General features: G+C 37.6%; 1 protein-coding gene across 1 annotated transcript in view; it reads right to left on the bottom strand.

Annotated features, from left to right (window-relative positions):
* KCNIP4 (potassium voltage-gated channel interacting protein 4) overlaps nt 1-25381 on the bottom strand; it is a 222089-nt gene that overhangs the window by 21003 nt on the left and 175705 nt on the right. The window contains exons 3-4 of the mRNA XM_046656979.1: nt 11475-11544; nt 4099-4169 (exon numbers count right to left, since the gene is read on the bottom strand). Coding sequence (XP_046512935.1) covers nt 4099-4169; nt 11475-11544 — 141 coding nt within the window. The remainder of the gene's footprint in view (nt 1-4098; nt 4170-11474; nt 11545-25381) is intronic.

The following is a 25381-nucleotide window of genomic DNA, read 5'->3' as shown; positions in this document are numbered from 1 at the left end:
GCATTTTACCCATAGTTTTCCTAACAAAAATAAAAGGCAACAGTCTTCATAGCTGATCAGAGTTAATGTTTGTTTTATTTTCCCAACATTTAGATTTAAATATATTACTATCTATGTCATGCTCTGCACCATATAAATGACATTACTATATATATAATATATATATCATGGAATTTTGTTCCTGAAATGCTATACATAAGAATCAGTAGGATGAAATATGTCCTGGATAGTCACATAGCTAAATATATATATATAAAATTAATAAAACATATATAATAAATATAAAATAATACTTTTTAATATAGAATAATATACAGTATACATACAAATATATAAAATAAATATATAAATATATATAATAAGACATTATATATATTTAGCTATGTGAACATCCAGGACATATTTAATTTAAAGATGCTTATATTTAGTATTTCATGAGCAAAATTGCATGTTTTCTGTACAAATCACTCAAAGTACATAATTTGAAGAGAGATTTCCTTGTAAAACTGTCAGGCTTGTGAATACAGCATTTTGTTGTAATTAATTTCTTTCTTTTTCCTCCACTTACTGACTCTTTGAGAGCAGGGCTCTGACTGTAACAGCTTTGTATTTCCAAGGCCAACCACAGCGTGGCCCACAGCAGATGTCAGTAAATGTTGGCTGAATTATTTCCTTTCTGGGATTGTGGTGCTGCAGTTAGAGAAATGTGCTTTTCCTGTGCGAACAGATATAAAGTACTAGAAAGAAAACTAAATGTGTGTTGCAATTGCACTTCTTTTGAAAGAGAAGAGTGGCTTCTTGACAAAACAATGAGGGAAAGAAAGTCTTGGGCTTTTTCCCCCTCTCAAAAACTATCAAGCAGAACTAAGAGAGAAGTTTATAGTGATAAACACCTACATTAAAAAGGAAGAAATATCTCAAATAAACAACATACCTTTACATCTCAAGGAGGTAGAAAACGAATAAACTAAGCTCAAAATTAGCAGAAAGAAGGAAATAACAAAGATTAGAGTAAAAATAAATGAAATGGAGAACAGAAAAACAGTAGAAACAATCAATGAAACCGAGAGTTTGTTTTTTGAAAAGATAAACAAAGTTGACAAAACCATAGCTAGACTAAGAAAAAAAGAGAGAAGATTCAAATAAATAAATTAGAAATGAAAGAGGAGACATTACAACTGACGTCACAGAAATAAAAAGAATTATAAGTGACTGCTATGAACAATTCTACTCCAACAGACTGGAAAGCCTGGAAAAAAATGAATAAATTCCTAGGAACATACAACTTACCAAGACTGAATCGTGAAGAATTACAAAGTCTGAATAAATTTATAACTAGGAGATTGAATCAGTAATCAATAACTTACCACCAAAGAAAAGTCCTGGACCAGATGGCATCACTGGTGAATTCTGACAAACATTTAAAGGACTAACACAAATCATTTTCAAAATCTTCCAAAAAATTGAGGAGGAAGGACTACTTCCAAACTCATTTATGAGGCCAGCATGACCCTGGTAGCAAAGCCAGAAAGAAGCATCACAAGAAAAAAACCTACTGGCCAATATTCCTGATAAATATAGACACAAAAATCCTCGATAAAATACTAGCAACAACCAACAGCGTATTAAAAGGATCACACGCATGACCAAGTGGGATTTATCCCTGGAATGCAAAGATGATTCAACATATGAAAATCAATTAACATGATCTACCACATTAACAGAATAAAGGATAAAAATCACACGATCATCTCAAAAGATGTAGAAAAAGCAATTGACAAAGTTCAACATGCCTTCATCATTAAAAACTATTGACAAACTAAGAATAGAAGGAAAGTACCTCCACATAATAAAGGCCATATATGAAAAGCCCACAGCTAACATCAGGCTCAATGGTGAAAAACTGAAAGCTTTCCCTCTAAAACAGGAAGAATACAAGGATGCCCACTTTTGCCACTTCAGTTCAACATAGTACTGGAAGTCTTAGCCAGAGAAATTAGGCAAGAAAAAGAAATCAAATGGCGTGATCTTATATATACATAGAAAATCCTAAAGATTCCATCGAAAAACTGCTAGAAACAAATAAACAAATTCAGTAAAGTTGTAAGATACAAAATCAACATACAAAAATCAGTTGAGTTTCTATATATCAACAGTGAACTATCTGAAAAGGAAATTAGGAAAATAATCCTATTTACAGTAGCACCAAAAACAATACAATAAAATACTTAGGAATAAACTTAACTAAGGAGGTGAGAGACTTGTATACCAAAAACTACAAAGCACTGATAAAAGAAATTAAAGGTGACACAAACAAATAGAAAGTTCGTAGGCTGCAAGGCTTAATACGACTAAAACGTCCATACTGCCCAAAGCTATCCTTAGACTCAATGCAATCCCTATCACAATCCCAACGGCATTTTTCACAGAAATAGGAAAAACAATTCTACAATTCATGTGGAACCACAAAAGATCACAAATATCCAAATCAATCCTGAGAAAAAAGAATAAAGCTGGAGGTATCACACTTCCTGATTTCAAAACATATTACAAAGGCATAGTAATCAAAACAGTATAAAGATAGACATACAGACGAATGGAACATAATAAGGAACTCAGAAATATATCTATGAGTATACGGTCAGCTGATCTTTGACAAGGCTGCCAAGAACACACAATGGGGAAAGGATAGTCTCTCCAACAAACAGTGTTAGAAAAACTGGATATCCACATGAAAAAGGATAAAACTGGATCCGTACCTTACACTATACACAGTTATCAATTCAAAATGGATTAAAGACTTAAATGGAAGATCTGAAACCATAAAATTCCTAGAAGTAAACGTAGAGGAAAAGCTTCATGATGTCGGTCTTGGGAATGATTTCGTGGATATGGCACCAATAGTACAGACAATAAAAAAAATAAATAAATAAACAAGTGAGATTACATCAAACCAAAAAGTGTCTGTGCAGCAAATGCAACTATCAACAGAGTGAAAAGGTAACCAGTGGAAAGGGAGAAAATGTTTGGAAACCATATATCCAATATGGGGTTAATTTCCAAATACATAAGAAACTCCTGCAACTCAGTAGTAAAAAATAACTAATAACCTAGTTAAAAAATGGGCTGAGGACTTGAACAGACTTTTCTCCAAAGAAGATATACAAATGGCTAACAGGTATTAAAAAAATGCTCAATGTCACTAATCATGAGGGAAATGCAAATCAAAAGTACAATAAGAGATCACCTCACACCTATCAGGATGTCTGTTATCAAAAATAAATGAAAGATAACAAGTCCTGATGAGGGTATAGAGAAATTGGAACACTTGTACACTGTTTGCGGGAATGCAAAATGGCACAGTCACTATGGAAAATAGTATCGCGCTTCTTCAAAAAATTAAAAATAGAACTACCAGAAGATCCAGCAATCCTACTTCTGGATGTTTATCCAAAAGAATTGAAATCAAGATCTCAAAGAGATAATAGCACTCCTGTGTTGCAGCTCTATTCACAATCGCCAAGATGTGGAAACAACCTAAATGTTCGTGGAAGGAGGACTGGATAAAGAAATGTGGTGTATACATACAAGTGAGTACTACTGATCTTTAGAACAAAAGGAAACTCTACAGTGTGTGACAACATGGAGGAACCTGAGGACATTATGCTAAGTGAAATAAGCCATCATAGAAAGACAAATACTGTATGATTCCACTTAAATGAAATACCTAAAATAGTCAAATTCAGAGAATCAGTGAGTAGAATGGTGGTGCCAGGGCCTGGGGGAGGGGGAGTGAGGAGCTACTAATCAATCGGCATTGAGTTTCAGTTAAGCAGGATGGATAAGCTCTAGAGAGCTGCTGTACAACATCGTATCCACAGTCAACAATAGTGCATTATACATTCAAAAGTTTGGTAAGTGGGTAGATCTCATGTTGAGTGTTCTTACCGTAATAATAGGAAAAAGGAGAATAAAGGGCTCAAAAAGCAAAAAAACAAAAATTACCAAACTACCAAACTCAAATTTTCCCACTAAAAAGACTAAATCCCTTTCAGTGGGTCTGAAGTCAAATCATGTTAAAGCAAGTCTAGGACTTACCTCAAAGCTCACAGCTCCATTGTGGTCTGTATCAAACGCGTTGAACAGAAAATGTGCGTATGTTGTAGAGTCTGAAACGTGAAAAGGAAATATCATTAAGTCAGTGTTTCCATATCCTACATAAGACTTGTGCAGCACGCCCAGGCCTCCCTTCATTCAGGAGGTTTGCTCTATCTCCTTGAACTTGTGCTTTCTTCCCAGCTGTCACCTGCTCTCAGCAGAGGTTTGTAATTTGAGATTCAGAGGAGTGAGCTACCTACATAGAGGCCATTGATGATAGATATTCTGTAAGTTTCTGGCTGGAAATGTTCTGAACATAGGAGACTTGGGTGATGTTATTGACACTGGGACGACTAATGATACCATAAATGGGTGTGAGGATTAAGTGAGATGCATCTGGAAACAGCTTGGTGCTTGACAGGGACCATCTCTAGAAGTAAAATAATGAAAATAATAATAATGAGACAGAGATCAATTGCTATTGTTAGTGTTGTTATTGTTAGTTCATTTGTCATTTTTACAACTCAGATAAGGATAGTGGGACTCAGAGAGGCTGAGAAACTTACCCAAAGTCACACAGTTAATAAGGAGTAGAATGGGACACAACTCAAGTCTTTCTCACTGAAAGACCAGGCTAGCCGCCACAGCAGGAAAGTTGCCTGATGAATTGGGAACAGTGGTGACTTGGGAAGTTTCTGTGGCATGTTGGAAGGGGATTGTGTGGTCCTAAAGGTTCCCAGTTACATGCAGCAGGGAGCTCCTGCTCTGCTGAGGTCTGGGGTGGGATTTGAGGCTTTGGGTGACTGTAGGTTGTTTTAGATGGCGCTTTGTCCCCAACGCTCATGAGGCCGGCTAATAACACTGAAATCCACCATTGCCTCGTAGTTTGCTGCTTGTAGGATTTTTCCTCTAATTTTTTCCTTCCTTCCTCTTCTGCTATTTCTCCTTTGTCACCTTAATCTCTGAGCTTTGTCTTTTCCTCTGAAAAATATACATTTTTTCTCATTGTTTTCTTTTCTGAGTGCACGGTTTTCATTTTTAAGTGCTTCTGTGCTTGACCCTTGATCAAATTTACTTGATTATTTTAAATGTTTCATCTCATGGGTTTTAGCCTTTTATCTTAACCTTTTTTTATATTAAAAAATTTGCAAGCTTTCAGCTTATTGGCTCTAACCTTTTGTCTTCTGTTTAAAATCTCATATATTTCTATTTAATAACTTTTAACCTTTATTTTTATTGGGATTTAACAAAACTTCTATTCTCCTTTTACTTTATGAATTGCTTTTTAAGGCTGTCAAGAAACTAAGTCATAGTAGCAGGAATAGAGAATCGTCTTCCCCAAATAAAGGAGGTCAGAGGTCAAACAACTTTTCTCCCAGCTCTCAAGTGACCATGGCCTACTTATAGATTGTTTTTCCTGCATGCTTCACCCCAGTGGTAAACTCTATAGAAGACCAGATATTTCACAAGGTAGACCGTATCCTCAGTTTCTCAAAATGGTGGTGCATTTTCTTTCACCTTTTACCTTTAAATATGATATGAGAAACCTCTTGTTTTTAAATATGTAAATTATTAATACTGTTTTTGACGAATTAAACAGGCACCACAATTGGGTATAAATAATATGTCAAACAATTATATCTGGAGTGGATGTCTGTCTAGCATTGATGGGTTGTAGGAAGATATATTTTTGAAATATGGGACCAGGGGTTTAATTGTAATCAACTTAGTGTGATTGTTGGGAAGTTCCCTTATAAAGAATTGGAAGCCTATTTTTATTTATAAAGTTACTTTGCTCTCAACAGTACTTTCAAACAGACTTTCTTGAACTATTTATTGCCCTATGGAAATGTGAGTTGACAGGTGGTATGCTAAACTTATTTTCAGGGGAGAAAAATAAGAGAGTTTGCATATTTTATAAACACCTTCATTAAGCAGGTCTCTTGCTACCCTATTAATACAATCAGGGTAAATGTTTTTACCTTAGCAAGCAGAATTCACTATGAATAATGGCTCAGAACAGACCATCTTGGCAATTTTTTAAAATTTAAAAAACAAGATAACATGAGCATACAATAATTACCATTCTTCTCAAATGGGGTTGCTCTAGCTTTAAAACTTGACACATGGGACATACACTCTCAAGGCTTGCCCTTATGTGGTACAGAGGACTTCTTGTGCCTCTAAATGTACCTTGGCAATTCTCCTGGAAGTTAAGCTAGTTTTCCAGCCTAGACATACTGTGCAGAGAGTGGTTGTCCATAGCATAGCGGAGTCGGACTGCCAGAATTTGAATCTCGGCTCTAACAAATATTAACTGCACGATCTGGGGAAAGTTGCTTAACCTCTCTGTAACTCAGTTTCCTCATCTACAAAATGATAACAATAACCAGTATGTACTTCACGGAACCATCATGAAAAGATTAAACAAGATGCCATATGCAAAATGCTTGGATCAGTCATAGGCACATATTAATGTTCAATAAAACAATAGCTATTATTATTATTCTTTCATAGACAATCCACTCTTATTTCAACCACCTTATAGAAATGTGATCAACTTTTTTACAGATGTAATACATTTTCACCCAAAAAAGTTCCTATTTTTTGTGAAATCTCCATTGTGTGTCTAAGTGACTGGAGCTCTAATATGATGCAACTTCATGCTCAATGAAGACTGGTAGAATTGTGTCGTAAAAGGCATTGAGGTTTCTGATAGAGTTTGGGTTTCTTCTGGTAGACATTTGGAGACTGAAAGCTTTTAAAGGAGAGGAGTGATGCTACTAGCCTCAGGTGAGAGGAAGGAGCTAAGGCACTGGAAGTGTCTGGCTGGGAACAGAGGTGGATACATGAAGAAAAGGGAAACTGTCCACAGAAGCTTTTATGGTCTGCTTTCATCTGACTGTTTTCTTTTCAACAAAATAACATTTGTTTAACAAAATAAATATCTGTTAAAAGGATGAATAACTGATATGCTGGATTCTAGAATTCAGTACAGTTTGGGGCTCAAAAGATAGCCATTGTCTCTCTTCTTCCCACAAGACATGATGGTCTTCTTTGACTAAATTTGCTCATATATAACAAAAATAGTTACTAAAGTTGATATGCCAAGATTGCCTCAGTTTCTTATTATTTCACTTGTGAAGTTTAAAATTAAATGTTAAAGTTTTACAGTTGGGGGACAAAATGTATGGAGTCTTAGGACAGAAGAGATCTTGGATGTCAACTGTTTATCAACGTTTAACAAAGATGGAAGACAGGTGTAGGTACTTTTAGTGACTTAGCAAGGTCACCTAGTTAATGGTAGAGTCTGTAATGAAATTAAGACATTCCAACAGCAACTCTTGAAAATAAAGGATCTTAGAATAGGAAGAAGACTGGGAATGCCTTCGTGCCACATTTTATAAATGTTATGAAAATGCTGTTCCACATTTTGCAGAGGAAAAACCTGAGGCCAAGAGAAATAAACCATTTGAGTCACATGCCTTGGTGGTGGCAGAGTCCATCCACAAACCCAGGACTCTCAGCTTAGTCCAACATTGTTAACCCAATTATTTCCAGACCACAATGATGATACCAACTAAACCCTTGACTGAAAAAAGCTATCGATACATGTACATTTCAGAGTATTTGAACAAATGCACTTGATTATCATGTGCCAGGTCTGTGGATTGAAATCAGTCTGGTTGATTTCTTTCTTCCCACCTTAAATACCTAATCTTGCCTGAATTTAAGCACAAGGGATGGAATTAGTTGAATGCATTTGAATATACAATTCATGGTACTGTTACTATAGTATGGCAGGCTTAGATACTTGAATAGTGGTTTCTGTTCAATAAGTCCTCCACAAATCACCCTGAAAATTCTTAAAACTATTGCCCTAGGACAAGAAGGATATTCAGTGGGTGGAGTTATTTTAAAGTAAAAAAAAAAAACTTTATGTCCATAGAAGCCGTCTAAGCGCCTTGCACTCGGCAGCTGCTCGATGAATGTTTAATGACTTAGAGTCTTCTGACTGGAATTCATTCGTACATTCTTTCAATAGCTGTTTATCAGGTGCTTGGTGTAGTCAAAAAGTAAGTGCAAAATTCCAACATGACCAGGAGTAGCCCAGAAAACTGCAATTTTCATGAGCTTTTAAAATGCTTTGTGAGCTAACAGCTTCCACGCTAAAGCTTCCACTGTTTGTGGAGTTGAAAAACTATTGCTGCAAGATACAGGTAACAGCGCCTAGCAGCCATTTCCTTTCGGCTTGTTTTATAGAGGGCATACTTGATCCCCTACAAACAAGAAGATTTTGTTTCGTCCAGTTGTGCTGACATATAGAACACCAAACAAGTTGTGCTTGGTAAACCATCTTGCTAAGTGGTAGAGAAAACTAAGAGTCTGACACGATACAAATTGCAGGAGATTCTGTAGAAAAGACAAAGCATTGTCCTGGAAGAAATGGTGGGATGTTGTGATTCATGGATCCATCATTATTACTGCTCATGATGAGAGAAACCTGTTGCTTTCAGACCACCAACCTAAATAAATGATGCCAGAGAAGTGTGAGGATGGCCATAACGTGAATTTGCCTGTCATCAGAGATTACATTCTTCCTTGGGACATTTTCCCATTTCTAGCAGCACTGCAAGATATAATTTGCATGCACCATATTAATGTTTTAAATTGTAAGTCATCATTCTTTAAAATATTTCATTTCCTTCAGTAATGCCTGGTACTTTTAGATTTATGCATTCAATTAACATGAATAATCAAAGAATTTTTGAGTGCAAGAGTGATTTTTCCTCAAATCCCTTTAGATTTTGTAACAAGGATCCTTTGCAAAGCATTGTGCTTAACTAGATGTTCTTTAATGCTGAAATGTTATTTTTCAAATAAAGATAAAATTTTAATGTGGAGCTGTATCCAATTTGTAGCATCTAGTAACTTTCATTTGCAATAAAAAAAAATAAAGATTTCTGCTTGGCCAGATGCTTTGATATTAATAGCTATCACTATGTTGGCAGACACTTAGATATATAGTAAACATGACTTTTATTTAAAAATTCCATGATTCTTAATAATTTAGAAATATATAAGTTAATCAAGTGGTATTCCAAATTCTTTATTGATGCAGAGAATGAGTCCATTACAATCCTGGCCTTAGGCCCTATGACCAATGCCTGTCTGTGGGCTGTTAGTGATGAGATGGGGTAGAGAGGGTGTCATCACCAACAACATATTCAAGTTTGTGTAATAATACGTCACCCTGTGTTTTCTCAGAATTCTAATTTAATTCTTTTAAAAGCCTATTTTAAAGAAAAATTTCTATTTTGATAATCCATGCACAAAATTGTCTTCAATCCACTGAAATATCTAAAACCAAATGGATTGAAAGTCAAAAGAGAATCTAATTTTTATGTGAAACAACTGACATTTAAGTGTTGTATACATTCAGAATGCCTTTTAGAAATATTATTCCATCGTACTGGTATAGCCACCGTTATGAGGTGGATGATGTTCACCCATTCATGTACTCATGCATTTATGCAGTAAGTATTTATCGAGTGTGACTATTTGTCATCACTATTTCAAGACCTGTGGATACAGCAGTGAACGAAACAGACAAAGACCTCTGTTCCCTTGGAGATGACATTCTAGTGAGGAAAGAGACAACGAACAACAACAAAAAGAGGTAAAATATATATGATTAGGTGCTCTTAAGTGCTCAAGAGAAGGAAAAAGCAGAGAAGGGTCATGAGGAATGTTTAAGGGGTTGTGCTTTAAGATAGGGAGGCCAGGGAAAGCCTCACTGAGAAGGTGGCATTGGAATAAAGGCAGAGGTGATGAGATATACAGATGGATATTTAGAAGAGAATTCCAGCAAAAGGGAAGAGCAAATTCAAAGGCCCTGAAGCAGCAACATCACTGGTGTATTGGAGGAATGGCAAGGAAGCCAGGGTGGCTGGAATGTAGGGAGTCGAAGGGGAGAATGGTAAAGGATGAGTCAGAAAGGGAACTGGAGACTAGCGACCACAACTCATCAGCCACTATATAGGTTGTGGCTTATGCTCTGATAGAATGGAAGGTTTTGAGCAGAGCAGTGACATTGTCTGGCTTACATTTTAACAGGATTACTCTGGCTCCTGTTGAGGATAGACTATGGTGGGAGAGCAAGGAAGAGGATCAGGATCAGAGAGACTAGGTCAGAGACTATTGTCTTTATTTTGGCGTGAGATGATGGCAGCTCCTTTAAGCAGAAAGCAGTAAAAAAGATGATGGCAAGGAAATGGATGGACTTCTCTGCACCTTAGTTTCCTCACTTATTAAAAAGGGAGAGTCATAGCTGGGGTTGTTGGAAGGTGAGGGGTAATGCATGCCAGGGCCAAGCACATATTAGGCGCCTCATGAATGCTACATCAGCTCGGGTTCAATTTATCCGGATCACCTCCTTTTTTTTCCCCCCCTGTCCTTTGCTAGTCTAATTGCAATAACATTGTGCTCTCATAATACTATTTTTTTAACCTCTATCTTCACACTTACACTTGATGTTGACATTGTCCTTTTGCTACACCATACTACAACATTCTTTTGGGCGGGTATCACACCTTATTTCTCTAATGTTATCAGCACCTACTACATAGCTGGGCATCCCGTAGGCTGTATGACAAGTCTGAACTGAGCATCCTATCGGGTGGTTGAAAGAGGGACTGTAAGGTCCAGTGGCAAATATCTCTCTTCACTCATCTCTAACATGTATGTATTATCATTATGCTCTCCTTGTTTTCTTTCCAATTAAAATAATATCTAGAAGGGTATTAATTTTCTTGGATGTGGGGAGAAGGGTGATAGTAAAGAGTTAATGAAAGAGAGAGAAACAGCAGAAAGAACACTAGGTGAGGCTCCAGAAAAATCTAGGTTCTAACCCAGATCTGCTGCTTAGTGGATGTGTGACCCAGAGTAAACCATTTAACTTCTCCAAGCCCCAGATTTCACATCTGAAAATTGAGGATAATTACATTTGTCCTAATTTTGAGAGTTAGGAGAGTCAAATGAGACCTCTAAGGTATGTGAAAGAACTTTGTGGCATATCCAGAACGAAGTCATCTTAGTCAGAAGGCATTGTGCATCCGAGAACTATAGTACAAGACACACAGTAATATTACCTGTTGTATTAAACTGAAGAGTGAACTATTGGATGTTTGATAGTTTGTAAGTAGTTCACTTTTATGATGTACTGAAAATCATGTGCGCTTGCATGCTGTGTATTAATTCTTTTACACAAAGATTAAAAAATGTAGAGTCATGTTGTGAAAGATTAAACCAAACTCAAGATTGCAAGCATAATTCTAACTCTGAGAGTATGTTAACAAGTCCACATTTGTACTTACCTCCCTGTGGAAAGAACTGCGAGTAAATCTCTTTGAAGGTTTCTTCATTAACAACACCACTGGGGCATTCCTAGAGAAAGTGGTAGAAAAGCAATATAAGCAAAGTGTTCATACAGATGATTTTTTTCTCATTTTGAAACAAACTATTTTGCAAAGCTGCACCAAAGAAGTTAACCACCCATCCACTATTACAAAGAGAATAAAAGCACACTATAAGCTTCTCTTTGTTCCAGTTCTCACTGAATGAAGAAAAAATTGCAGATATAAAAATCTTTGCATAGTATAAGTATCAAAGTTGGTCTGGCACATTCAAAAACACACCGCCACTTTCAAGAACACATATTTATTATCAACAAGGTAAGAAGAAATTACGTTGTTTTTCATACAGCAAGGACGTTGCAAGATGCTGACGATATGGTTTGCTGGATCTTGGGGCTTTGTTCTCTGGAGATTTGCTGGAAGCACATAATCTTTAGTTCAGTAAGAAAATGGCGTGCTCCATTTGGGTCTAAGGTGGTCTAAGAAATTTCAAGCAGGACTAGTTCTTAATTTCTGTTAACAGGTTGTTCAGTAGTCCACAATAACATGGTTTGTAACAAGAGACCTTGAATGAGACAGGACCCCAAGATTCTTTGAATTTCTGAAGAGGAGGGTGTGAAAAGAAACAGGCCTGAATGTAACGAATTCCCACCTTTGTCCTATGGGTGAAGTTATTTAAGGCGGATGGATACTGCCTTGGGAACTCCACTAATGTTGGGCTACTGACCTGGCAGACTAGAGGGCAAGGCTACCCTGCTGAGAGTGGATTGGGTATTTTCTGTAAAAGGAACTGAAATCTAACATGTGAGGAGAAGTCTGCCTCGGTGCCAAAGATGAGGACTAAGCAAATCGACCTTCGACTGAGGTGAGGGAGAAACTTCGTCCGCGCTTTGGAGTTACAAGCACAGTCTGGTCAGGAATCTGAGGTGTAGAGACTCCTGGAGCAGTGGAGGCTGACAATCACGTAACAATCCGACATCCGATCACATGTGGGATGTTAATTGGACATCGAGGGTGGGAAAGTAATAAGCTCTGTCCAGTCCTTTTGAGTAGCTTCTCATCAACAGTCCCGTCTCACCTGAGCTCCTTGCTCCAGTTGTCACAGCAGCCCCGCACCACCTGGCACACGCCCAGAATTCACGGAGGGAGAATCAGGGGTATGCTAACTTCCCTGACTTTAGACATGAATACTCTGTGTATTTTAAATTTGACACTATTCCTGGGATCTTCAACAATCATCTGTTGTGGTCTGTAAAGCTTCTTTTAACCCTTAAAATCATTGTCCACTCAAAAATTTGACTTGTTAATTTGATCTTTCTTTATTCTGATAAGCCAGTTACTCACAACTGTAATGTGCTTCACATAAGGAATTTTCTATTTTCTCATTGTTGATTTGAAAGGTAGGACCTCTGATACATAAACAAAATTGAAATTAATAGTTTCAATATGATGTTGAGTTTACAGAGCTTGTCAATGTATGTTTCTCCCATTTGATTGTTATAATGAACCTATGACTTAGGTATCTCTGTTCACTGAAGCAGAACTGGAGGTTCTGCGGTAAAGTGACCTGTTACCCAGCTGGCCAGTGGGAGAGCTGGCATATGGGCTTGGAACTTTCCACGTCATCACAAGGTTTTGGATCAGGTAAGGTCTGTGGAAATAATGATCCCAAGGATCTAAAAGGATTAGAACAAAGAAAAGACAAACAAAAACAAATGAGCCAAAAAAAAAGAGAAAGCAAACTGTGATGGTTAATTTTATACGTCAACTTGTCTGACCCATGATGCCCAAGTGTTTGGTTAAATATTATTCTGGGTATTTCTGTGAGGTTGTTTTTGGATGAGATTTACATTTAAATCAGTGGACTTTGAGTAAAGCAGATTGCCCTCCATAATGTGGGTGGGCCTAATCTAATCAGTTGAAGACTTGAGTAGAACAAAACGATGACCTTCCCTGAGGAAAACGGAATTCTCCAGCATGGTCTTTGGGCATGATCTCCAACATCGGCTCTTCCCGGTTCTGCAGCAGACTGCCTTTGGTCTTGAACTGCAACTTCTTCCTGAGTCTCCATCCTGTCTGCCTCCACTATTAGATTTTGGACTGACTAAGCCTCTACAATACCGTAAGCTAAATACTTAAAGTAAATCTCTTTCTGTGTATTGATCCTGTTTCTCTGGAGAATCCTGACTAATATACAAACAAATGACATATATACAATTCCAAAAAAGAACAAAAGATGACACATATATAGCTAATTACTCCAAAGTTTTAGCTAAATGACTATTATTTGGCAGCAACAGAACCAATTTTAAGAACAAACAAACACTTTGTAGTTGGGCCCTTTCTTGCATGGAAATTGTGATTTATTGGCTATTTAACTCTGAGCCATCTGCTTGGGATGGTAAGAAGAGAACAACTACATGGCTCGCTGCCATCAGGGGGTGAATTTGTGCAAGGTCAGAGCTGGAAACTTGCCTTGGAGTTAAAATGATGCCAGCAAGGGATGAAGATAAGACGTGAAGGGACATCTGTGTGCAGCAAACTTGTCATCTGCCTTTGGTATCTAGATGTGTATGATAGATATATCTCCTAAGGTGAAATAGAACATAGAAATCGACTGTCTCATGTGTATTTGTTTTATGTTTAATTGCATGTCTATGTCAGATGAAATCCTTTCTCTGCTAGCTGAAAGCTCCTGTTCAAGTTTTAGGGTGGTAAGTCTCACCAGGTGAATTTGTCTTTATCCATTTCACATTCATTACATTAATTTACATCTTCAACCAATACATCTTGCGTGGTTATTACTCTAGGAATTTTTCTAGGAACTGGGGCAGGAGCAATAAACAAGTCAAAGGTCTTTCCCTCACGAGGCCTACATACAAATAGAAGAAAAAAGATTAAAAAATGTCAAAAATGATAAAACTATCAATCCAGACAGCAGTGATTTTTTTATTTATTCTAAACATTCGCATGGGAAACCAATGCATTTTACTACCTTAAGGTGAAAAAAATTAGTCAAGTTGTATAGGATTCTACTGATTGACAAAATGGTACAAATGGCCTCTTCTCTATCTTTTCCTCACATCTTTTGTGGACTGGTTCTTGCACAACAATGGTATAACCACCTCTCTATTGAGAATGAATCTGATGAGCTCATGTGAACAGCTAAGCATAGACCATAAACAAGGTGACTGTATTAGTCAGGTTAACTCTTGCTGCTGTAATAAAGAGGCCCCCAAATATATAACAAATTAAAAGGAATTTGCTCATCCAACAGATTTGGGTGGGTGTACAAATCAGTTGATGGCTCTCCTCAGAGTCATTGATGGACAGAGGCTAATGAAACCTTGGCCGTCTTCATGTGGCTTCTGAGGTCTCTGTGATTATCTCATCCAGAAGGAGAAAAGGATGATTGAGGAGTGTGCATGGGAGGTGTTTATGGAACAGGTCTTGAAGTGGTACCCACTATTTCCACTCTCATTTTGTTGCCTATAAATCACTTAATATGTCTACCCCAAACAACAAGAGAAGTCTCGTGTGCCCAGGAGGAAGGCTAGAACACAGATTTGGTGAACGTTTAGCAGTGTCTGTCTCAGAGGCTTATTTGAAATATACTCCAAACGTCTGTGCTCTGAAGTAGTTCTCCCACCAAAACTTTACTATGACCGTCATCAAAACATTTAACAGTGTAAGTTCTTTTCATTTCCCTTGGACTCATTTTCAAAGGATGATATTTTCTGTTGACCACGTCCAGCAAGGCCTGAACATCTAAGTAGGAATTTGCTTATCAGGTTTTCTTCACTCTAAGAAGGATCCAAGAAGCAGTAGCATTCCCTGCTTTCAGGAAAGTGAAGAAAGCCTCACTCACCTTTTTACTTTGAGAAGTTACTATAACCTTCTACAAGCCCTTATGGTTTCTATGTTATATTTTCCAAAGACGTTTTGTCTGATTATTAACAAATGATTATTCTGTGAAAATATGTTGTCTATAGAAAAAAATTATAGTAAATAAAAATCATAATTTTACTACTGTAAGACTGCTTAGGTCATTCATCTAAGCATATATTAATATACCGTGCAAATAAAATTGGAATAATACAAGAATAGAGCATTGCATCTTATTTTTTAACTTTACAAAATATCCTGAACATTTTCTATCTCACGCTTTTTGATGGCTGCATAGTAATGTGTCCATTGAATTTACCATATTGTTGGATATTAAAGGGATTATAGCATTTGGAGACTACACAAGAATAATGATGTAATTAATATTCTAGTGCATATGTCTGTGACTACACCTGTAGTTCTTTCTTTACAACTATTCCCAGAAGGAGAATCACAAGGCCAAAGTGTTTAAATCATTTTAAGGCTCTTCAAATGCGCAGTCATGATATTTTCCAGAAAGGCTGTACCAATATGTGTTACCACTACCAGTCTATGAGAAAGTTTCATGTCTAGAAGGGCTGCTGACCAGAATCACATGGGGATTTGACACGCACCGAATCCCATGAACAAACAGCGATAATTTGCTTCCATCGTGAACCTAATCGTTATTCTGAAAATTATCAGAGGACATCAAGGCATTTGTACAGATCTTTCCAGGGGATAAAGTGATGTACTTGTTTTTCATGCAGACAACGATGCCTTGATGGTCTATGAGACCACATTACCACAATAACAGTGGTTTATTGAGTGGATATTCAATGCCTTCTTACATACATCATCTCTTTTACCATTTTCACTAAGCCTGAAAGGTGAGGATTATTTAGAGATGAGTAAAATCAAACTTGGAGAGAATAAAATTAAGTAACTTATTTGGAGTCACACAGTTTTTAGAGATCCATCCACTTGTTTATTCTTCCCACGAATAGTTATTTAGTGCCTTCCATGCATCAAGCACTGTTAGGGCACTGAAGATATAGGAGTGGGTTAAGAAAATATTCCATTTTTGCTCTTATGGAATTTAAAGTTGAATGGAATCAGACTCATATCTCCCTGACTCCATTGATTGCAATGCTATCCTGCCTTCCGGATTATCATCGGTTTTTCCATTCGAGCTGAAAAGGTGGCCTCCTGGTAAACCATCTGTGAAATACTTCCTTCGGGAAGATACGCAATGTTTGTTTGCCTCCAGAGCCACCCATCATGGCTGTGTTGGAGAGAGCTACCTGCAAAATGAAGCCATTTCAATCAAAACTAGGGACATTGATTAAAAGTACATATGTATATATACTGTGAGTTGTAGCTTAAGAGATTTGGGGGAAAAGTTTTTAATTTGTTTTTTGGGGAAATTATTGCCTTTAGTCCGGCAAGAATCTCTCCATCTTCCTCCTCACCACATATACTTTAATCTCATTATGAATGGTTAGACAGTGAAGTGATTTGGAAAAATTTCTGGTTTTTAGGACAAGTTAAATGAACTACTCCATCAAATGTCAAGGAACTAGAGGGTCCTGGCAGTCTGCTGGCTGGGACATTAATCTGTTATGACCAGTGGGTTTCCTTTATTGCTTCTTAATCTCCTCACCATGGTATGATCAGGATGCAATAAATATGGAATGAGATTTTTCTTAGCACATAGCTACCATCTATTGGTCAGTTGGCCCTTTTTGGGCCTTACTGATGTGTCCCCTGATGATTGTTTTCAGTCCTCTCAGGTAGTGTCATGATACATGTGAGTGTCAAGATCAGTTGTAAATGTATACAATTAATACTTTGCTACTACTAATATTAATACTTTATGGGTATGGTCATGTGCCACATAACAATGTTTCAATCAATGACAGACTGCATACATGACAGTGGTCCCATATGATTAGTACCACAAAGCTAGGTGTGTAGTAGGCTATACCATCGAGGTTTGTGTAAGCACACTCTATGATGTTCGCACAGTGACGAAATTTCCTAATGACGCATTTCTCAGACTGTATCCTTGTCATGTGATGCATAACTGTATTTTACAAAGTGTGATATTTTATAATAACTATTAACATGGTTATGATGATACTGATGAAGATAAGCTAATACATATGAGCACTGTCTACGTTCCAGCATTGTGTTAAATGCTCTACGTGGATTATCTCACGTGAATGGATAGATGCTAGCATTATCTTTATTTTATAGATAAGTATATTAACTTAGAAACTACCCACATTCCCATAATTTGAAAATGGCAGTGCACAGTTTATTGATCATAGAATCCAGAAACTTGAGTGTTAAAGTAACTTTAGGGGTAAGCCAGTTCAATGGCCTCATTTTAAACATGATGAGCTTGAGATTGAGGAGGTTACAGGAATTTACCCATAAACCACACGGTGGGCTGCTGAGCCACACCTTGTGTCTGGGTTTCCTGAGATCTAGGCTGATGCATGGACATCACAAGCACCTTCACGTCCATACAATAGCTGGTATGTGCTGCCAGGTAGTATTTAGAGTAATATAGTGAAATTCTTATGCTCCTGGGCTCTGTAGTTAAGTAAAGACCTTGCTTGAACCTCTGCTTTGCCACTTAAAAGCTGTATAGCTTCAGACAAATTGCATAGTCTAAGTCTCATTGTTCTCTGTAACATGGGGATAACTATTGATCCCAGAGGGTTGCTATGAGAATTAATAATATAATGCACGTTACAGTATTATCCTAGCCTTCTTTTTATCCATAATATTTGCTCATTAAATATTAGCTGTCAGTACAATAGTAATAATTGAGAATTTCGTAAGCAGAACTCCATGATATAAAGAGTCATTGTAACATCAATGCAGCTACACCAGGGTTAAATGATATTCATCAGGGTGGTTGACCCAGTACAGTGCAGGTCTGATATAATGCAATGACCCTATAAACCAGATATGAGTTATGTCTCCTACTCTAGCATTATAAATTGAATCTACTCTATCTAATATCATCAGAGTTTACACTCGAAGGCAGAGGAATACTGCAATTGTAAATGGCAGCTGGGAAGAATAAAGGCCACGACAGTGGAAATAAATGTCAGTGGAAACCCAGGAGCCTTTTATTCATTAATTTAAAGGAAATTCTCCCCCAGTAATGCTTGGATGAGTATGTTAGAAATACAGCAGTCCAGGAAAAGCTTCAGGAACGGTGCTTGGAAGAGAGATCCATGTATGCAGGGGAAATTGCTAAAGAAATTATTTTTTGAGGTGCCTCGTGAGTCCCTATGCTTTTACCTCATAAGAAAGCCTTTCAGTGCTTTCTTGAAAGTTGTCAGAACTCTGGTGGAATGCTCTAGAAATGGTTGTAGTGGTAAGCAAATCAGATGTATATTCTTGATAATATTTGTCCACTCTACTGGCTGATATCTTCTCTTCCTTTAAATTAGCCTGTTCTTGTGTATGTCACCTCCTTAGGTTCAGAATTATTATTGAACATTTAGAGATACCTCTCCAGGAATCCCAAAAGAAGAATTATAATACAAAAATATCATGGGAATAAACGAAAAATTCTTGTGAAATAAAGAGTTCCTTGGGGATCCTTTTATGATATCTGTAATGCTACCTCTTTTAAGCATCTATGTATTTCATCAACTCTCACACCTATCCGTGTTGCTAAGAAGGGCATACACGGCACTAGTTGTGAGGGGCTTAAACTGAAAACCTTGGGTTTCTAGAACAGAAGTGTCTTGGCATCATGTTTTGTCCAATGACTATTCTTCCTGATAAAGGAAGCCTGCGCCTATGTAGCACAGGCAGAGTGTGGGCAGAACTACACGAAGACTGGACACTGGGCACTCAGATCAGAGAAGAGAAAGGAGGAGACTCACATCATGACCCAAATAAGATGAGCACTCGATTCTCTGGTAAGAATAGGCGACAGGTAAGTTGGCACTTCTTTGAAGAAGTTACCTTCTTAAACAGTACGATTATTAGAGATCATACGAAAGTGAGCTGTGTACAAGTTCATAAGCAGAGACCAGAAAGCATCCTGGACACTTAGAAGAAGACGCAGCAATAACACATGAGATACACCAAGAGGAAACAGCTGAATTGGACAAGGCAAGGAGAACAAGAGTTCATGCGTGGTAGCTATTTATCAACAAATTCTCCCTCTTCTGAACACAAGAGGAGATTGCATTTCCCGGGTCCCTAATGATTGGTTGGGACTATGTGACAAACTCTGTTCAATGAATGAAAAGCAGAAGTGACATTGTAATACTGTGATTTATAAAAAGAAATATGTATTTGCTCTTTGTCTCCGATTCTGGCACAAATCTCCTAAAACCATTGGAACTTCCTAAGTGATTAGAGAGATAAAGGTGTCTTTTTTCATGTGTGACTTTTCGACCCCACCTAAGGATGGGGGCTGCTTGCCAGGAGAGCCAGCTTTCAGTCGCACTTCTCTGACCTCTTCGGGGGGTGGGGCTGGAGGTTGCGTTCAATCACCAATGTCCAACGATTAATCACTCATGCCTATGTACTGAAGCTCCATAAAAACACAAAAGGACAGAGTTCAGAGAGCTTCTGGGTTGGTGAACACATGGAGATGCAGAGAAAGTGGCACACTTGGAGGCGGCATGGAAGCTCCTTGCCCTTTTCCCACAGCTTGCCCTATACATCTCTTCATCTAGATGTTTCTGAGTTGTATTCTTTTATAATAAACCAGTAATCTAGTGAGTCAATGAGTTTCTTGAGTTCTGTGAGCCACCATAGCAAATTAATTAAACCCAAGGAGGGGGTCGTGGGAACCTCCAATCTGTAGCTGGTTGGTCAGAAACACAGGTAACAACTTGGGATTGCAATTGGCATCTGAAAAGGAGGACAGTCTTGTGGGACTGAGCCCTTAACCTGTGGGATCTGATGCTATCTCCAGGTAGATAGTGGCAGAACTGAGTTGAATTGTAGGATTCAACTGGGAGAATTGCTTGGTGGTATGGCAATGCCCTCTGCCCTGCCCCAGGGAATCCAACCTCCTCTTGGGAATTGTGGAAGCCTTTTAGACACACATCACTTTTGGGTCATAGGATTTAATTACTGATGCCAGATATGCCAGAGCCTGCTTTTCTTCCTGGCATGGCAACCCTGTGAGAGAGGGTGGCTGCTCCATCAGTAGGACTTCTTGAGTGACATCAGTGAGAAAAGCACCCCTGCTGACCAGAGATGAACATGGAGTATGAAGAAATACACCTTTTAACATTTGCAGCCACTGAGATTCTGTTATTAAATAATATTCTGACTGATACACCAGGAGAGGACAGAAAAGGCATTCTTGTCCATAATGGCTAAGTGGTTTTACTGATTACATGGTGAAGAGATATTTAAAATTCATCTGAGAACTTAACTGTGTATGTAATATATGTATATATTTGTTTATACCTAAGTGAATTTAGTTATGAACTAGGAAGCTCTTATTTTCAGTATGAATCCAACTATTTACTGATTATTTGCTATTTTACAAAGTCATAATTTAAAGCTACTTTCAAATTACCATTATGTATATCACACGAACCCATCCCAATTATTATAGTTAAGATTCTGGTGTCTAGAGTGCCCCCCAATCAGATAAGAAGTCTCTTTATAGAAGGATGCATTAACAAGTTGTATGTTTGCGTGGTTTGTGTTACTTGCTACAGATGTATCATAACTGTTGGCATACATTTAACATTTGAGAAAGACTGGCTGTTTATTTTCTTAATTTTCAAGGTTTGAACATATGAAGCTGAGATATAGTATAATTATTTCATAGTTAAGACAGCATTTTACCCTTTGAGATTTTCTTTTATATTTTCCATTAATTAGTTGATTAAATCGTTAAAACAAAACACCCCACCACTTTCAGCCAGCATGACTTTCACAAGACAGATGAAGTGAACCCTTTGATACACTAACGGTGATGGATGTAGCCTTTCGTTCTCAGAGACCTGTAATTGGAAAGCATGACTGTCCTTACATATTATTCTACCCTGCTTAATACCTAATCTAATTGGGAAAGCATAGGTTCTGTTAAATTAAATTTCCACTCTTCACTTCTCTCGTTTAAAAGTGGGGTTGCTCTGAAAAGTCACACTCTTAGTAGCATGACAATTTAAAGATGCTCTGTCATTCTACAATTGTAGAAGAATTTTCACAATTTAAAGGGCGCAATGCCATGACCTGTACTGCTGATGTCAGTAGATTCTGTTGCGGATGTCTCTGCTGCCTTTAGACTTGGAAAATACCTTGAAGGCAGAGACTAACCTTGGTAGAGCCCCGCAGTGTTTAGAACAGAAAGTATTAAAAATGTTTATCCTGAACGGATAAATACTTAACTAGTTCTTAGCTTTTAAGAAATTAGAAAATAAACTTGCTCTGGCAGTTTCCTTGAAAACTTGTGTGCAAATTTTTAGAACTCCATGAGCTCCAAAACAATGTTTTTCCTGTAATTCCCCTGTTTTTCAGTAGCAAATTGTGCTGAGGGTACCTTTTTGGTGCTTTGTACTGTACCATTCACAGTCACCACTTTCTCTTATTCACATCTCTGTCCCTGCCACCACCAGAGACCATTAAATGGTTATCAATAACTTTTGAGATCAAAATCTTGGTTCCACCCACAAACCCTCACAACTGACTATTATAAATATGAGCACAGAAGGAGAGACCCCAGGGTCAAGAGAAAACACTTAATTCAACATCAATTTTAAAAACGTTAATGTTTTCAACAATTGGGCTATAAAAAGCTCATTTAAAAATAATAAGATTAGTCCTTCAGTTTTCAGAGCATAAAAAATAATCACTAAGGTAAAAACTAACATAAAAACTGATCACTAAGAACTAGAATTAACTTTAAATTTTTGTTCTAATGTTCCCAGGTGTCTGAACCCTAAGCAAGTCATTTGTTCTCTCTTAGTCTAAATGTCTTCATCTGTAAAATGACCTCGAAGAAATACTGACATCCCAGGCAAATAAAACAAATGACAATTAAAATGGAGTATGTATGGAAAGAAAACTTTAACAACTAGGTACAACCAACAGGTTGGGTAATTTGCTGCTTCCAAAATTTGCATTAAGCCCTTTCTGCATTCCCTGAACATTTCCTGGGGCCAAAGTGGTTAAATATGAATTTTAAATTTCAAACAAAAGTGGAGAAAGACTACCCTACATAATATTGTAAGAGAGATGAGTGCTGGGTGATAATCAAGATTCAAATCAGCCGCTTGAGTGCGAAGATGTAGACATATTCTGAGCCCCGCAAAGTCCCAAGGTCACCCAGGATGAAGAACTACAAGGTACAAGGCAAAGCGCTCCACCTCTGCTCTCTGATTTTATGGAAGAGGGAAATTACAGGAGATTTACAGCCTAAAAGAAAGGCTCAAGTTCCAGCTTTATGACTAACAAAGAGATCATTGAAATGTCCCAGGCTTCTGAGTTTCAGTCTATAAAATGTGAAAAGTAATAGCATTTTACAGTGAAGAAATGATAACTCTTTGACCCTATGTATATAAAGATGCACTGTGCCTGGCACTTTACACATGTTGATTTCTTTTCACATTCTCTCTTCAAGTCACTTTTGCTGATTCTGCAGGATGAAGTTGCCAAAATTTCGCTGGAAAAGGCTTCTTGGGATCAGGCCCAAGCCCTGAATCTTTATCGAAATTCATTTAAATTTATTTGATTTAAAGAGTCTTCAAAAAAGGATTTTCCCAACTTTATGCTGAAGAGAGGGTTCATTTTGTCAAGATTCATTTTGTCAATTACAACACAGTTTAGTTCCATAGGCACCCAAAACCATATGGGGAAAAAGACAACAGAGCTCTGAGATAGGACCTGTGCATTAGTTTTCTATTGGTGCATAACGAAGAACCACAAACTTAATGACTTCAAACACCACAAGTTTATTATCTCAGAGTTCTGTGGGACAAGAGCCTGTCATGGCTTAGCTGCCTTCCCTGCTCTCAAATGTCAGCCAACGGTGGTTCTCATCCTTGCCATCCTCTTCCAAGCTCCTTCAAATTGTTGGCAGAATTCAATTTCTTGTGGTTGTAGAATTAAGGCCACCGCTACCTTACTGGCTATTAGCCGGGACCTCTCTCTCAGCTTTCTCCACCCTCAAACCAGCAAAGGCCTGGTGGGTCCTTCTCCCTCTGGTTCTCTCTGACCCCCCTTGTCTTTTAAAGGGCTATGTGAATGGATCAGACCCTCAAGGATAATCTCTGTATTTTAAGTTCAACTGATTTGGGACTTTAATCTGCAAAATATCTTCACAGCAATACCTCAATTAGCGTTTGGAGACAGGAATCTTGGGTGTCCCATCTTTAGGTATCTGCCTACCACTGTCCACTGCTTCTTAATATGGGCAGACTTCAGTTTTCATAACAGTTTCTGATTAACAGTCTTTTCTATAGTTACATTCCCAAGTATATCAAACAATAGAAACTATTCATACTTGTACACATACTGTACTATTTTCACCACAATTGGTGAGTATACTATTTAGAGCCCTATTTTAACTAGATTGGAAGGGAACATATCCTGCCAAGGCGTGTTCAGCAATGTACAGGAGAAGCGGTGACTGCAAAACTAAATATTCTTCTTATGAATGCCATGAGTGGTATTCCATACGCTGAGGTCTGTCCTGTCCTTATTTATTTCTGCTCTTTATTACCTAGGTCATTTGCAGATTTTGTGAATTGATTAGATCACATTCAAATTGGCATGACATCAACCTAGTGATAGTGAAAAAAAAGCCTCAACTGAATTAAAAATACATGGGAATTATGCAATGTTTCAGTCAGAAAGAATAAAACACTAAGATGATGACATGCATGTACACGCGCAGACATATACATAGTTGTATGAGGATATATTTTCTGGAGCTTTGCAAAAATCTTCTTTCTCGTCTAACTTTCTCACTTAAGAAATTGGCTAGATTCTGGCTCTTTGGTGACTTCATTGTGCCTATCTTCTCTTGACTTCTTATGTGAGATCATACATTTGCCTCATTGTGTAAGCCATTTTTAGTTATTGGTTTTCAGTTACCTAAGTCGAAACCATCCTTAACATAAGCAATAACCCTCTTGTCATTTTAATACATCTCTCTGCCAAATGGAAAAATGAAAATGAGTTCACTTTACTGTTTGCAACAAATTTGGTGGAACTTGTACTGGACAAAGAAGTATAATCTAGACACGACAGTGATATGTGTGGATATGCGGTTGATTTGATTTGTCTACATCCAGATTTTTTGAAAAATCTGTTCTAAGATATATTCAAAGAAGCTTTGAGGGAATGTAGAGGTTGGAGGACGAACAAAGCTAACGTTTAATGATTGCCATGGTCTGCGGGCCAGTGAGCCAGGTTGTGTAGGAAATAGTGTTCTCATTAAGTCCTCACAACAAGTAGAGAAGGTAGATATTTTATCCCAAGTTGTGTAAGAAATGAGCTCAGAGAGGTTTAGGAAACTTCTCTAGGATCAGACAGATACAAAGCAGTAGTACGGGGATTTGAATCTGAGTTTGACAACAAAGCCTTTATATCTTAAGCTGCCTCCATGAAAGGCTGAAAGGCGAGTATAACTACAGGAAAGAAAATAAACTCATGGGGAACTTTTATTCCAATGTTTTTCAACCCTAGTAACTCACACACACAAAAAATCATTAATCATTTATTCAACAAATATTCCTAGACTGATGAACATGATGCCCACTCATTTGGAGCTGACAGTCTATGGGGGAGACAGGCATTATTCAAATAGTCACACAAATAAACATCATATTAAAGCCCATCAGGGCAAAACAGCATGAAGGCGCCAACTTCTTTACATAAATTAATTCAAATGTTGCAGGTGAGGACATGAAGGACAGCATCTCCAGTTCTAAGATTATTTGCTTTCATGAGGAAAGTGTAGCACATGGTCAAACCCAGTTCTAAACACATTTTAT

This window comes from Equus quagga, chromosome 3 (genome assembly GCF_021613505.1).
Source record: "Equus quagga isolate Etosha38 chromosome 3, UCLA_HA_Equagga_1.0, whole genome shotgun sequence".
Lineage (NCBI taxonomy): Eukaryota > Metazoa > Chordata > Mammalia > Perissodactyla > Equidae > Equus > Equus quagga.
This window is presented reverse-complemented; position numbering and strand designations above follow the sequence as displayed.